At 40.1% G+C, this 14,813-nt stretch overlaps 1 protein-coding gene across 1 annotated transcript in view; it reads right to left on the reverse strand.

Moving 5' to 3' along the window:
• Positions 1-10,110: 10,110 nt before the first annotated feature.
• LOC126355012 (transmembrane protein 272-like) overlaps positions 10,111-14,813 on the reverse strand; it is a 56,955-nt gene continuing 52,252 nt past the window's right edge. Inside the window, exon 6 of the mRNA XM_050005152.1 lies at positions 10,111-11,624. Coding sequence (XP_049861109.1) covers positions 11,440-11,624 — 185 coding nt within the window. The 3' untranslated portion in view covers positions 10,111-11,439. The remainder of the gene's footprint in view (positions 11,625-14,813) is intronic.

Genomic DNA, 14,813 nt, shown 5'->3' on the forward strand with positions numbered 1-14,813 from the left:
TCCACAAAAAGGGAACCAGAGATGCCTGGTGGGAGACAGGCCATTATAGGGTTAATGGCTATAGCCTGGATAATGGTGTCCGATGAAGCTGAACCAACACATACTTTGAAAACTTTGTCTTTTAAAAACTCTTAAAGGAAATAATGGTGATGCTGATGATTTACGATGGAGGGCACTAGACAGCAAGATCATAAGTGCCCTTTCATTAATGATTTACCAATGAACAATGTGAAAATCTATGGCAAAAGGTCAAAAAGTGGAAAGCCAAGTTTCATCCCCCCACAAGAATTGAAATGCGGCCCAAAACAGGTGATGTTCAGCAAAGCCAGCAGTAAAATCCCAGTGAGACACAGCAAAATAACTAGAATCATGAATAAAATACCTGAAAAGACATGGTTAAAAAAGGGGCAGATAACTGCCGCTGGATGACTACTTATAAATAATAAGTGAACCACCCACTCTGTGACACATTAAAATCTTACACCAAGTATTTTGGGAAGAATTCCAGACACCACAAAATCTTAACATATGAACAGCACTTGCCTCGTTATCAGTTAGAATAGAGGGCAGATCCTGGGGAAGACCCAGTTCAACCCTTACCTTGTCACATAAAACAAACTCAGTTAAAATATGTCATACGGACAGCTGTGACCCACATCTCTGACATACTGGAGCCTCCTTCCTATATAAGAGGAAACCATGTGTCAATGGGCAATGTCCCACTCTAAACCATGTAAGGGCCATTTCTTCATACCATCGCAAGTGGAAGGATGTAAACCACGGTCACAATGAAGTTTTTATGGAAGGTAATTTATTATTCACCACTTCCAGCCACTGGACCTCCCACCAACGTATGATCTTCCTGGTCACAAATGAAGTGACAGCATGCAGGAGGAATGAACAGCAAGCTGGAGGAGGAAGGGAGCAAGCCTTCTCGACAGCTACATCAATGAGTACGTTTCCCTGAATCCCTTTGTACCCTGTAACACAGCAGAAAATGATTTCCTTGTTTTGCATTTGCAAGAGAAAGAGAGCGTCCTGCACTTGTTTCACCATACGATATGCTGGGTACATCTGTCCAATAGTGAGAAGAGCACTTTGAAAATCTGAGCAAAAGAGAAATTTCTTGTCATGACACCATCTCATCTACTCCATTGCCTTCAGATTAGCAAACAATTCTGTGTAATAAACTGGAAAACTTCTCTGGGAGCCCTATCGTGAGGACAATGTTGGGGAATACAATAGAACAACTGAGAAAATCTCCCTGCTTAGAACCATCCATGCAGACAGTAATAAAATCTGGGTGGCTACATAAAATCTCATTAAATTTAATTTTGAAAATGTAGTCTGGGGTACAATGCTTCATGTAAGCAGTCAGTTCTAAAACCAATTTGGGCTTGCTAGAAGCCAGAGGGATGCCCTACTCCAACCCTGGCCTTGGACCTTAATGCCCCTCACCTGTAATAAACTCAGGGCTTTCCCTTGCATGGATCCGAAATGGCCTTGCGGCTTGTGGCCGATGATCAAACAGCTGTTCCAGTGGCGGCTGTGCAACATAGCTAGATGCTGGTGATGTAGGAGCCAACAATACCCTACATGCCTGGCATACCATGAGAATAAGATGTTGAATACACAACAGAGGCTCACCAGCTTCTGCATACAAGCTAACAACAGGGCTCGTGCGATAGGCCCCTGGTGACACCCTAATGGTGAACTGCATCTAGCATTTTGAGGTATGAAGACCTTGATGACCCAAAATCTGGCATCTGTATTCATGCTGGGGTTTCACATAGGCCTTATAAAGTTGGAGCAGACGTGCCCTGTTGGCTCCCTAAAACCTATAACTGACATGTTTCAGGATGTACAGCCTTGAGGCATCTCAGTTTCAATTCTTTAAGGTGTGGCAGTCATGTTAACTTATTATTGAAAGTAAGGCCCAAGATAGTTTACCTTTTCCTTGAAAGTGAGAACAGTGTCCATCAGTTTTAAAGTGGGTAAATTGATCAGACAGCAGGACTGATTAAAATCAACACAAACTGTTTTCTCCACTGAGAATTTAAAACCTTTTGAGTAAGGCCATTCCTCCAACCACCTGATCATCAGCTGCAGTTGCCAAGTAGCTGTTAAGAGACTGAAGGATGCACGGACGATGGAGTAATTGTCCACTAACAAGGAACATAGTACGGGATGTCACACTGTGGACATACCATTGTTTGCTGCAATGGCGAATGTCGTGGCACTTAAAACACTCCTTGAGGGATACCATTCTCCTGCTTAAAATGGTCATACAGGACATTCCCAACCTTGTATCTAAAATATATGTCCAAGAGAAAGGACCGTATGAAGGTGGGTAGCCATCCACAGAATACCCGTGGATAGAGCTGCGACAAAATATTTTGCCACCAGGTAGTATCGTACACCTTATCCAAAATGAAGTAAACATTGATAAGGAAACATTGATAAGGAAAGCTTGCTGAACTGCTGCTTCGAGCAGGGTCAGGTTATTGAGTGTGGAATGATACCTCCTGAACCCACACTGGACGTAACTGAATAGGGAGCTGGTTCCAAGAACCCACACTAGGTGCCAATTGACCATACGCTCCAGTGTCTTTCCTATGCAGCTAGTCAGGGTGATGTTACGATAACTACTGGGGTCGGTCTGATCCTTCCCTGGTTTTAAAATTGGGTTTAAAATAGATTCTTTCCATGAGTTGGGAAAGTCACCTGTCATCCAAATTTCAATAAAGAACCTCCTCAAACTGTTGGTCCAACTGCTTCAACGCACTTTAAATTACCAGGTCTTTTCCAGGCATTGCATCACAAACGACTGACAATGCAGTCCAACTCCAACAGAGAGAAAGGCTGGTCGTATTTCTCAATGTTGGTGGAACAGAAATCAGTATCAGCCTTCTCCTGTCTCTCCTCATATCGATAGAAAGTGGAATCGGCCATAATATACTTGTATGATCCCGCCATTATCTAGCTATGTTTCTCAGCGATGTTACGAGACCTCTATGTATTCGTATAGCTACTATTTGCAGTTGTGAGATCCTCCTGGTGGTTTCCCATACTTTACTTGCACATGTGGACCTGCTGATGGAGTTCAGGAACTCTTGACAAGATCTCTGCTTTTCTACCATGCAACGGCAAGTCAAATAATTCGGTACGAGTGCCGTTCAAAAGTTTGTAAGATTCTCATCAGTGGGGCATTGATTGAATTTACGCATAGCCACCCTCCTGTGCCTGATTGCAAAATGACACTCATCATTACACCAAGGGGCAGGTCACTTCTTAGGTGTTTCCATTGACACTGGTATGGTGAATCACAGCTGTAATGTGATCCGTCCAGCCTGGACACTGACACATTGCTGGAGAACTGCTAACTGCAAGTAAAGCATCCAGTTAGCCGTTTTGAACCATTTGATGACTTCCTTTTGAGATCTGTTGTATAACATTGATGGATCCTTATAGGGCAGTAGTCGCTACCATGAAGGTCATCATCCACGCCCACATAGCAGTGTCTCTGAGGGCAGGCATGCAGAAGGAGAGGTCTAGAGCTGTAGACAAGCCTGTGGCGGTGATAAAATATGTAGCATGACTCATGTTCATCAGTATGACATCTGTTGTGTGTACCAGATCCCAAAGTATGCAACCCGTGGGGCAAGTGGTGTTAGAACCCCATAGTGTGCATTGAAGTCCCCTAAAAGGAAGGGACGGGGTAGTGCATCAAGAAGATGAGAGAGGAACCCACTGTCAAGAGGATCCTGGGACGGAATGTACCTAGAGCAGATGGCAACATGGGCCACTACCCAAACAGCAACCACTTGTAGTGTTGTGGTTAAGAGAATATGTGAGGAGTGAAGTGTGTCCTTGACTAACACTGCAACACTACATTTAACTCTGTCAACAGTAAGGTCATCTTTTGTGTAAAGGTGACAGCTTCCAAGTACTGGGGTGTCAGTCTCTTTAAAATGACTCTTGAAGACAGAGGTAAAAGGGTCAGTCCTGTACAAGGAGTCATGAGTCCTGTATCTATTCATATTCCATTGGAGTTTGGGAACCATTTCATCAGTGTGGTCTTGATTTACCCCTGTCCTGCCAGGGTGGTAAGGCACCTGTAGAGAGAGGTGGGATGGAAGGGCTGCTTGAGTCTGGTGACAAGGCATCAAAATTCATGATGTCTTCATCCGTCAGACATGTTAGAATGACATCTGATGGCACCTGGGACAGCTTTTGCCTCAAATACTGAGATCCTTTCCCTTCCCCTTTCTCAGCAAGAATGAGGTGGAAGGGGGCAGTGAGAGCCACTTTTCTTTGGAGAAAGAGGGCTTTGAGGGGCCCCGTACTTTTGGGGTGCCTTTGGGCTGCTCACTGTGACAGCATAAGGTCTCTTCTGGCGTATCTTCCTGGATCACTATGGCTTTAATGTCTGGAGCATTATGTCTTTAACTTTGCTTTGGCACATGCAGGTGAAGTACAGGTGCTGGTGGTGGATAATGGAACACTGGATGTCATCTGCATTGAAACAATGACCTTAGGAACAGGTTTCTGCACCAAGGAAGCATAAGAAGTGGCAAAGAGAGGGGGTTTCATGAACTTTTATTCCTTTTTGGCTTCTGCATAGGGGATCAGCTTCGTCACTTATTTCCTGAATTTTGCATTCCTCTGCAAAAACAGGGCAATCTTGGCTGCAGACTGGATGGCTCCCAGAGTAGTTAATGCAGACTGCTTGAGACAGACAGTCAATCCCAGCTTCATGAGCTGTCTTTTCACACTTCCTGCAGGTCACTTTACCTCTGCAACTCAGTGCTGAATCACCAAAATAGAGTCATTTGAAGCAGTGTGTAGGCTCTGCCATGATGTGTTCCAGTAGTTTTGGAGAATTGAAGGTCACAATGAAGGTTTCTCCATTATTCTTATGTGTCCTTTGCTCCATATCTATTACTCACTGTGATGCCAATTTTTGTCTTAGGTCAGCAATGTCGATGTCCATAATATCATGACAAGTGACCACACCTTTGCTGAAGTTATGCAACTCAACAATGATGTCATACTCACACAATTTTTGTGACTTCGTAAATTGTTCCACCTGTTTTGCCCAGTTAAGTCTCAACCAGCAAGGAACCATTTCACAACTGCTTAACAGACTTTAGGGTACTGGCAAGCCCTTCTAAGCCTTTTTGGATATAAAAGGGAGACACTTTTTCAAACATCCCTCCCCCCTGTTGATCACTACAAAAACGTTCCGATTCATGATTCCTTGAGCCCTGTTACTAACAACAAGCCTGGGTCATATCTTTTGATGAAAGGGTAGGAGTACTTCCAGACAGCAAACCCTTCTCATTGGGTGAAGAAGAAGATTTCGAGGATTCCATCTCGGTCCCACAATGGTCCACTCAGACAGGGCCCCGAGTGCCTGAGTAAGCCTTATACAACTAAGGTGCGGCAGTTTGCCCAGAGGTTGCTTACTAACGACTGTTCCACCGCAACAGCCGTGCATGTCATCAGCATGGAGCACACAGCACACCTTGAGATTGAGGGTATTTTTTTTTTTTATAAATGTCAAGGCAAGATCCCCGTTGCCTGTGATGCATAACATTCCACCACTGTACCATGCAGTGGTAGCTGAAGCATGCCCAGAGCTTACAGTGACAAAGGACTGGCAGCACTCACCAGTCCTCAGGTCAGGAACCCCAGGATTGCCAAGCCTATACTCAGAAAATGAATGCTGTGCACCTGAGGGACCAAAGGAAACATTGCAAGTGGCCTTGGGAGCCCCAAGTGTACAGAGTACAGAGGATACCAATCCTCCTGCAGGTGTCACAAGTTTTCTCCAAATTGAAAAACACGCCCAAAGTCATATTTCCACAGAAAACCATTCATGGTAAGGGTTGACAAAGTGACGAGATGGTCAACTGCAGAATGGTATGCTCAAAATCCACATTGTGCAGTGGTTAGTAGATTGCAAGATTTGAGCCATTATACCAGCCGGCCACGATTCATACATTCCATGACCTTGTCAACAAAGCTGATGAGAGAAAAGGGATGGTAGCTAGAAGGAAGTTGTTTGCCCTTACCGGTTTTAGATATGGGTATGACATTGGCTTCACGCCAGCATCCGGGAAATGTGTGATTCTGAGAGGAGATGGGAATCGTCCAAGCCACCTCCACCAGTTTCTGTGGGAGGAAGGTGGCTTGATAGTGAATGGAGCTTGAAATCTCCACAAAATAGCGGCCTAAGGTGTTGGAGATAGCAATTGGGTCCACAATACCATCATCTGCTACAGCCAGGCCAGAAATGGACCATTGTACCAGAGAGCTAACTGAGGTTGCCGCCCGCCCCCCATAATGAAAGAAGGAGTGAACTGTTAAAAGAACAAGTAAATGAAATCCAGCTAGTTCTTTTGCTATCCTGAAGAATGTGATGACATTATGTGCACAACTGTTTGTAACGAATACAGTTTGTCATTGTAGGATGATGGTTAAAAACGATGAGAGCATGTCTTCGTGAGATTGATTATTTGTGTGTGTGTGTATATATATGTGTATTCATTTTAAATATAATAATGTTGCTCTTAACATAATATAATTTTTGAGAACTTAATGAAACAGAGCACATACTGGGATGAAGGTATGTCCTTTAAGGGTTTTTCTTGTAGGTCTTTCTCCCCTCCCCCCACCCTAGTATGTATTACTAACTGGATAGTAACTGTACAAAGTAAATCACAGCAAATGTCAATAACCAATACGAACCAAAAGTCTGAACTTTAATGGGAAATGACTCAACAACAAACAATGTTATTAAATGAAAGAACATTAAATGAACCAATTGTGCGCATGTTCCACATCAACATCTGAATAATCTCAGTGTGGAAGAGTGTAATACAAATCAGAATAAGAACAGTGAAATTGTACGAAAACCAGAAGAATTACAACTACAACCTCAATTAATTAATGTGCAAGGTCATTCTTGGGTCATAAGATGCAACTTGATGAAATAATATATATAAGACTATGAAATTAGAAGAATGTCATATGGATATACAGACGATGTGTCATATAAACATATTATGGCAATTGTATTAATGATTATCTATGATTTTTCTATGTACATAGAGGAGACAATGGACGCTCCTTTTCTCTTGTTTGTCTCCCCTCTTATTCTCGTAGATGTGATAAAAGCTTGCGTAGCCATATCTGGTCTGTAACCTTATACATATTGTTAACTGTTAAAATAAGTAATTATTTAAAACAGGTTATTTTATGCCTTTATTCTATAGTTTGTATGCTCTGTGTCAAATATCTGCATTATTTCAGCATTTGTTGCAGGCCAACAGTAAAACAATCCAGCAGTACCTGGTTGACCACATCACCACCTTTAAGTAGCAAAATTAAATTTAGACATTTTTCTTTCCAACAGCACTCTTATCAGCACAACACATAATAATGCTTTCTTTCACAGTACTAGGTTGATCAGGCACAGCCAATATTTTAAGGGGTTTTTCCAAATAGGACTTCAAATAAGTTTTGTGCTGCTGGCCTGGCTACATGTAACGAAGAAACATTAGAATTATTTTCTCAGTTAAATAGTATGATAGAAACTAAATGAAGATTGAAGTTAATCCAAACTGTTTGCTATTTAATTTTTATGGGAAATATCAAATGGAATTTTGTGTTATAATGACTGTCTATGATGATGGGTGTTAGGACCCACCACAGACGTGTTATCCCCAGATTTTAAATCATTCTCTTATGCTAGCTAAGGCAGAAAGTATTATCAGTTCCAATAATTCATTCAAGACTCAGTGCAATAATCGTGTGGCAAGTTAGTAAATGGCATATTATGTGTGTAGGTTTGAATCCAATGAAAATACATCAGATGCAATTTCTATTAATGAACTTTAACTATGGCAAACCTTAAAGTTAAATAATAACCAAAAGCAATAATCAATAAAATATTTTCTCATTAATAATAACATTTCTAGAGACATTATATCTTGCAAATCTGATTGTACAGTACAATATGGTTAGCCATTTCAATGTCTCAATACAAACTACATTTAGCGTGGTTTAGGAACAACAATGTGAATGTAATACTTTTCTGTTCCCATATGGATACTTGATGACTAAGTCCCATTGCCTCTCACCATGAGGGTGCTCAAGATCCTTGCCTCTGATCATTACTGTAATTAACAATAAATGCTCAAATTGTCGATCTATTTTGATACATTTATTAATTAGTATGTGGAATGCACATACACAATTTAAAACCATTTCTGGTGGAATGTTTAAGCAAGCATTTGTGACACATTCTGTCATGTAGTAGGTACTTCTACATACTTTATCCCAAAAAAAAAAAATAAAAAAAAAATAAATAAATAAAAAAATAAAAATAAAAAAAAAAGATCTGGCAACATATGGTCAGGTGATTCAACAGGCCACTTTACTGGACGACCTCTATCAATCCAACGACCACTGTAATCACAATTCAATGCTTCTTTGCTCTTGAGCAGCAATGTGCTAGAAAACCATCATGCTGCAACCACATTGTCTCCTCACTACGAGGGGTGTGTCTTCCAGCAGAATTGGTAGCTCATTTTGTAATAACTTACAATATGATTCCCCATTCAATGTGCTTTTTGCAACAAAAAGGCTGATTACTTTGTTGCCTGTGATACTGCACCAAAAGTTAACAGACCAAGGATACTGACCCACATCATCACATATCCAGTGTTGGTATTTCACATTACAATAATGCATATTATGACAATTAACTTCACCACGATTCCTACATGTTGACTTGTCAGAAAACATTACCTGACAAAAGAATTGGGTTTCTTTGTAGCTGTGCGAATGCTCAACAAATAAAAAGCACATCCAATTCTGATAATCATTCCCATGATTTTCTTGATGCATGGGGAGAGGCTGTAGGATTGCCCACACAAATGTGGGGGGCAATACCAGACTGCCACAATGTGTCTCAGGTACTTGTGTGATGTTCCCCCACTGCAGCTGCTCTATGTCACACTACCTTCGGTAATCAACTGTTATACAACACGATGAATAGTTACACAGGACCATGGCCTCTCAGCAAAACAATCAGCATATGGAGAAAAAGCAGTGTCCAAATTTCTTGCAGCCTTGTCATAAATTAAAATTATTTTGATCTTCTCTCTAACAAATATGCCAGCTATGCCATAACAAGCTCCAGAGAGGAGTGGTGCAAAGATGTTTAGTGTTCAGGCTTATTAAAGGCTCTGCCCCCCTGCGGTAGGGCATGCTGCATGGTGGGATGCTGAGCATGTGTGTGTGTGTGCACGCACCTGTCACTTTTATGAACATTTTACCTCATTACAATGATAGTGATTTGTATTCTGCTGGTAGCAACGTAGCAGCCAGCACGAAAGTTATGGCAGCTCGATGGAAACACACACTGAAATCAGTGAACCTGATGGCGGGGTTCGAGGGCAGTCACCAAACTCTAGCATTCCAATGATTTTGGGTCTCACCACAATCAACCTCATAGAGAACAGAAGACCATGTTATCACACAAGTAGCCTTTTTGCCAGAAATGTCAATGTCTACCTATATTTGTACTGACAATAACATTTGCAACACTCAAGTAATGTCTGGCCATCAATGTCAACTGTTGGAATAAAAAGATTTTACCTGAATAGAAAACAATGATTTAAGTGTACCATATGTATTTTTTGGTGCAGAGTACTAATATGTAATAAAAATGGGGGAGGGGGGGGGGGCAGGTTCACCATCTGAAAATGACCCACACCGGGAGGGGGGGAGGGGGGGGGGCACCTTAGGAGGTGGCAAATTGTAACACACATGGATGTCCCCTTTATTAATAACCAAGAAATTTGTTTTTCATCTGATGCAACATCTGAGGCATTTAGTTGTCTCAAATTAAAAACAAACAATCTGTATATTTTAGTTTCCTTAAAAAATTATATTCATCTCTACTTTCAAACCTCCTTTATATCAGATACTTTCCTTTTAATTGTTGAGGCTATCTTTAGTTGTCATCTTTATCATTACTGATACAGAACAAATTTCGTTACAAACTTTCATTTTCTATTTTTCACAGGTACGACAGAACAACTTAAAAATGTTTTATTAATTTTACAATCAGTAGTTTCAATATTTCTTCAGATAATATTGTAAAGATATGGGTCAGACCAGCTCAATAACATACAACCAAATGTAACATTTTAGTAATTGCATCATTTTTCAGTACAGAACAATGTAAACATATAAAAACAATATGCAGCCAATTTTACATCCGTAGAAAAGATTACAAGTCTTTTACATTTTGTGTTCATTAAACACCATCACTGTTTGAAAATAGTAATACACTATCTTTGGAAGTCAAGCATATCAAAATAGGTATAATAAAATAAACAGGTATCCGTCAAATTACACGTAGAATTTTAGTTAGTGCTTTATATGGTAGAAACAAAAACAACACACAGCAAAATATAACTTTATTGCCAAGATTCACTGTAAAGATAGAACATAGGTAATATTGAGAACATGTTATCCATTAAGGCTGCCTGGAGGCAAATTCATGTCACCTTTACTTAAAACTGATCATTCATGCTATCTACACATTCTTATTCATAAGATCAATTTAAGTGCCTTTCAGCTACAAGCTTTTAGGCAGATACACTGAAATATTGGCAGTACACAGTCAGTCAGTATTCATTTAGTAGCTCTATTTTTTATAAAATTTACTTGCCTCCACACACTATGGAAGTATCGAAGTTGTGTGTGTGTGTGTGTGTGTGTGTGTGTGTGTGTGTGTGTGTGTGTGTGTGTGTGTTTAGCCCTGATTCATATAAACCACTGTTCAACACAGCATGGTCAGAATAAAATCTATAGCACAAGCAGCAACATGTTATTGGTAGCAAATACAAATGCTGCTTTGCTTCAAGTTCAAAACAATACAGATCCTTTAAGTTCATCAGCTTTCCATGTCAGAAATATTCTGCTCTTATCTGTGGTACAATTTCTATGATTCAAAGTTTAGAAGACTTCACTATCTTACTTCCAGCAAATATAGATTCTTGTTCACAGCCAGAAAATTGCATAAATTCTGAACCACAATTCACGTAAGTACAAGATCCAAACAAGCAAATGTATAGCAGTAACAGTTTATGAAGTGGGAATAATGGCTCGAAAATTACACTGAAATGATCAAGTCCATAAGTAGTGCTGCTTCAGATCTTCAATGTGTAGATTTTATGTTAAAGAGCACAAGTGCTAAATGCTAATACAGTAAGACATATCACAGATTTCAAAATGTCAAGGCTTAATGGCAGTTAAAGATTTTGTACAGTAATTATTGAAAAGCTTTTCAGGAAATACTTCTGGTAATGCTGCAATGGCCAGCTTACCATATTGCAGATCCAATATACACCACAAGCATTACATCTCCCTTTGAAAGGCAACTGATGCAACACTAATGCTGCACAAACAAATTATTATGATGGCAAGAACAATATACACTGATGTAATGAGCCAGAAAGCGAACAGGTACAGTGTACGGTTGCAGTATTTTCCCATTTTTGGTTCATAATTTGGCTCATACTCCTTATACACCCACATCGATCCTGAAAAACATTTTGATTATTGTCTGGATACACAAAACTTATCACACATAAGTATTGTTAATATACAACATAAATCATAAAAGAGCAGGACCCTATACTAAAGATGATGTCTACAATGTCTACAACCAGAACATCAAAAGCACGCTCTTAAAAAAACCTGCAACCACCAACACTCATTACTGGAGAAATCTAGTTGAATCTTACATCATGTCTTATCAGTGAATGTAAATTTGTTTAACTTCAAATTAAAAAATAAACCCAATGAAAACCCTTTTATTTATTATCGACATCTATATTCATAGTGTGTCTCAGTGTGTCATTTGCAAATAGTTACAGACTCTTACCTCAATCTATTCCATGAAGACCACAGGAGGAGCATAGTTACACAACCAAGCAAATTTCATTATTTGTTTTAGTTGGTTCAAATGGCTCTGAGCACTATGGGACTTAACTTCTGAGGCCATCAGTCCCCTAGAACTTAGAACTACTTAAACCTAACTAACCTAAGGACATCACACACATCCATGCCCGAGGCAGGATTCGAACCTATGCGGTTCCAGACTAGCACCTAGAACCGCTCAGCCACCTAGGCTGGCCATTTGTTTTAGTATTTCATAAATCATTGCCAAAATTTCCACTGTGTATTTTCAGCAGAATAGTTCCAAAGCCCGTGTAACTCTTTGGATTGAAGGTGGCTCAGCCACTGCCAGTGTAATATCTGTAACCTCCTCCCCTGACACCTTCCCTTCTTTTTGTCTTCTCTAGTTATCAAAATAGGTGAGACCCTCTTATTCTAGTGTCTGAATGACCTGCCTCTCCTCTCCTGACCTATCCTACTTTCCTCCCTGACTACTTAGAATTTCACCTCCTGAAGGTAAATAATGAGCTGCCATTCTGTCACTCAATTTTACAATTCTCAAGGGTCAATATTCCTTTTCATGCAATTAATTGAATTGTGCTACATTTGCCAATAAAAGTGTGTGTGACCTGATGGCTGACAGTAATTAATGATTTGGGGCCAGTCATACTTTTCTAAGACTTATCCCTTCTTTCATCTCTAGCAGTGTTTTATAAATGTGAAATATGCCACATCTCAACAAGGTTAATATAACACATTAAACCACAAGCCCCTCAATAACTGGTGGGGTAAGCCAGTTCACTGCCTCCAACAGGTCCAAGCCCAGTTCAAACAGTATCATTTTTTTTAATTATTTTAAAACAAATTGTCCACGGCCCATGACAGGCCCATCAGTACCAACTGACTGCTATTTCACCCTCTGCCAGCAGTATCACTGTATGTAGTACGGAGGGTTATGTGGTCAGTACACCACTCTCTCAGCCACTGTCAGTTATTGTGACCTAGAGCCACTACTACTCAGTCATGCAGCTCCTTAATTGGCATCACAAGGCTCAGTGCAGCCCATTCCAGACCTCCCACCAAGTAAAAATACATCACAGTGTTAAGAATCAAACCTGACCCCCCTCTCCCTCCTCCCACACACACACACATGGCCATTAGCCACACTGACCACTTAGCTACAGAGGCAAACATTGTACTGCATAAGAAAACAAGTAAAATTCCTCGTCACCCTACTTTGATCAAATTGCTTCTTTCATACATATATGACCTATCTGCCATGATCACCTCAGAAAGGTATTATTTGGCAAATACTCCTACATTCAGTTGCTGTCTTACTACACACCTTTCTACATCTACATGTATATTCTGCAAGCCACAATACAGTGTGTCAAGGAGGGTGCACTTCTCTGCACAAACATGGTCAGAGCTGAAATTTGAAGTATCCGCCATGTTACTGATGTGCAAATTACATTGAAGGTGTACAGTATTGCTCCCAAAAGAACATCTACTATTGGAGATTGATTCTGGTGGAAAAAGCTTAACACCTTAGGATATATTCATTCTGGAGGGGGGGGGGGGGGGGGGGAGGAGGCAGATGTAGAAACGACTTTGGCAAAAAATGCCAACTTAAAAAAAAAAAAAAAAAACTACTTTGGCCATAAAATAAAATGTTTTTTTTCCCTGTTATTAGTTATGATGTTATGCAACAGTAAGTCAAATTGTGTTTTCACAAAAACATAAAATGAAAACTGTGGGCTGATGCAGATACAAGAAAATGCTTAATTCTGAACTTCCAGCATTTTTACTGCCATATCCACCACACACAAATTATACTAATTAGTTTTCTTTTTCCCCTCTCTGTTTGTAAAAAAAAAAAAAAGAAAAACAAACTCGTGTTCCTTAAGGAAATACCTACAACTACTTCTGTAATAAACTGAAGGTATTTTGGACCAGATGAGTTGACAGTGTGTGTACACACACACACACACACACACACACACACACACACACACACAAAGTTCATTATCTAACAGTTTCCAAGTAATTCAAGAATCGGCAATTTTGATCCGCCACATGTGTAACCTATTTGGGAAGCTACATTGCTGTTCATCAGTAGACTGTCAGATATCCTCCCTTGGCACTTGCCCATGTCTGGTCTCTGATGGCCCAATGGCAAAGTGGATGCCGAGCGGCACAAGACACACCCAGCCACAATGGCTAAGGCTACATCTAAGAAAACACATTATTACCTCTATTACAATTTCTTGGCAGCAATGGAGGACATGTCTGGTAAATTTAAGTCCACCTTACTTCTGGGTGTGTCACCACATTATGCTGTTATATCTACTTGGTAACCAATCCAGTATAACCTTGACGAGTCAATATGAATAATTCTCATGCAAGGTGTGATGGTGAGTAGTAATTTTTTTCATTCAAGAAGGTCAGTTTCACATTATGTACAACTATTCTTAAAGTTGCAAATGGTATGTTTTTTTCACCATTCTAGGAATAAGAAAGCACCAGTGTCTCACTGGATTAGTGGTGCCACTCTCGTCATGTCACACAAAATTTCCATTACCTGTAATTTCCAAACCAACTGTAGGACTACTACATTTTATGCCAACTTTTTCCACCATCTTTAATCCAGATGCAAACTGCCATAAAAACCTGAGTAACACAAACATGCGTAAACCTTAGTGTTCATGTCATTTCTGTTGACTAGACTGAACAATCATTTCTTTTATAATATTCAACTTGCTATTAGACTTAATAATTATTATTTATATTTTTGCAGAAGTTAGAGCTATCACATATGGGTGGGCTAACAG

This window comes from Schistocerca gregaria, chromosome 3 (genome assembly GCF_023897955.1).
Source record: "Schistocerca gregaria isolate iqSchGreg1 chromosome 3, iqSchGreg1.2, whole genome shotgun sequence".
Taxonomy (NCBI): Eukaryota; Metazoa; Arthropoda; class Insecta; order Orthoptera; family Acrididae; genus Schistocerca; species Schistocerca gregaria.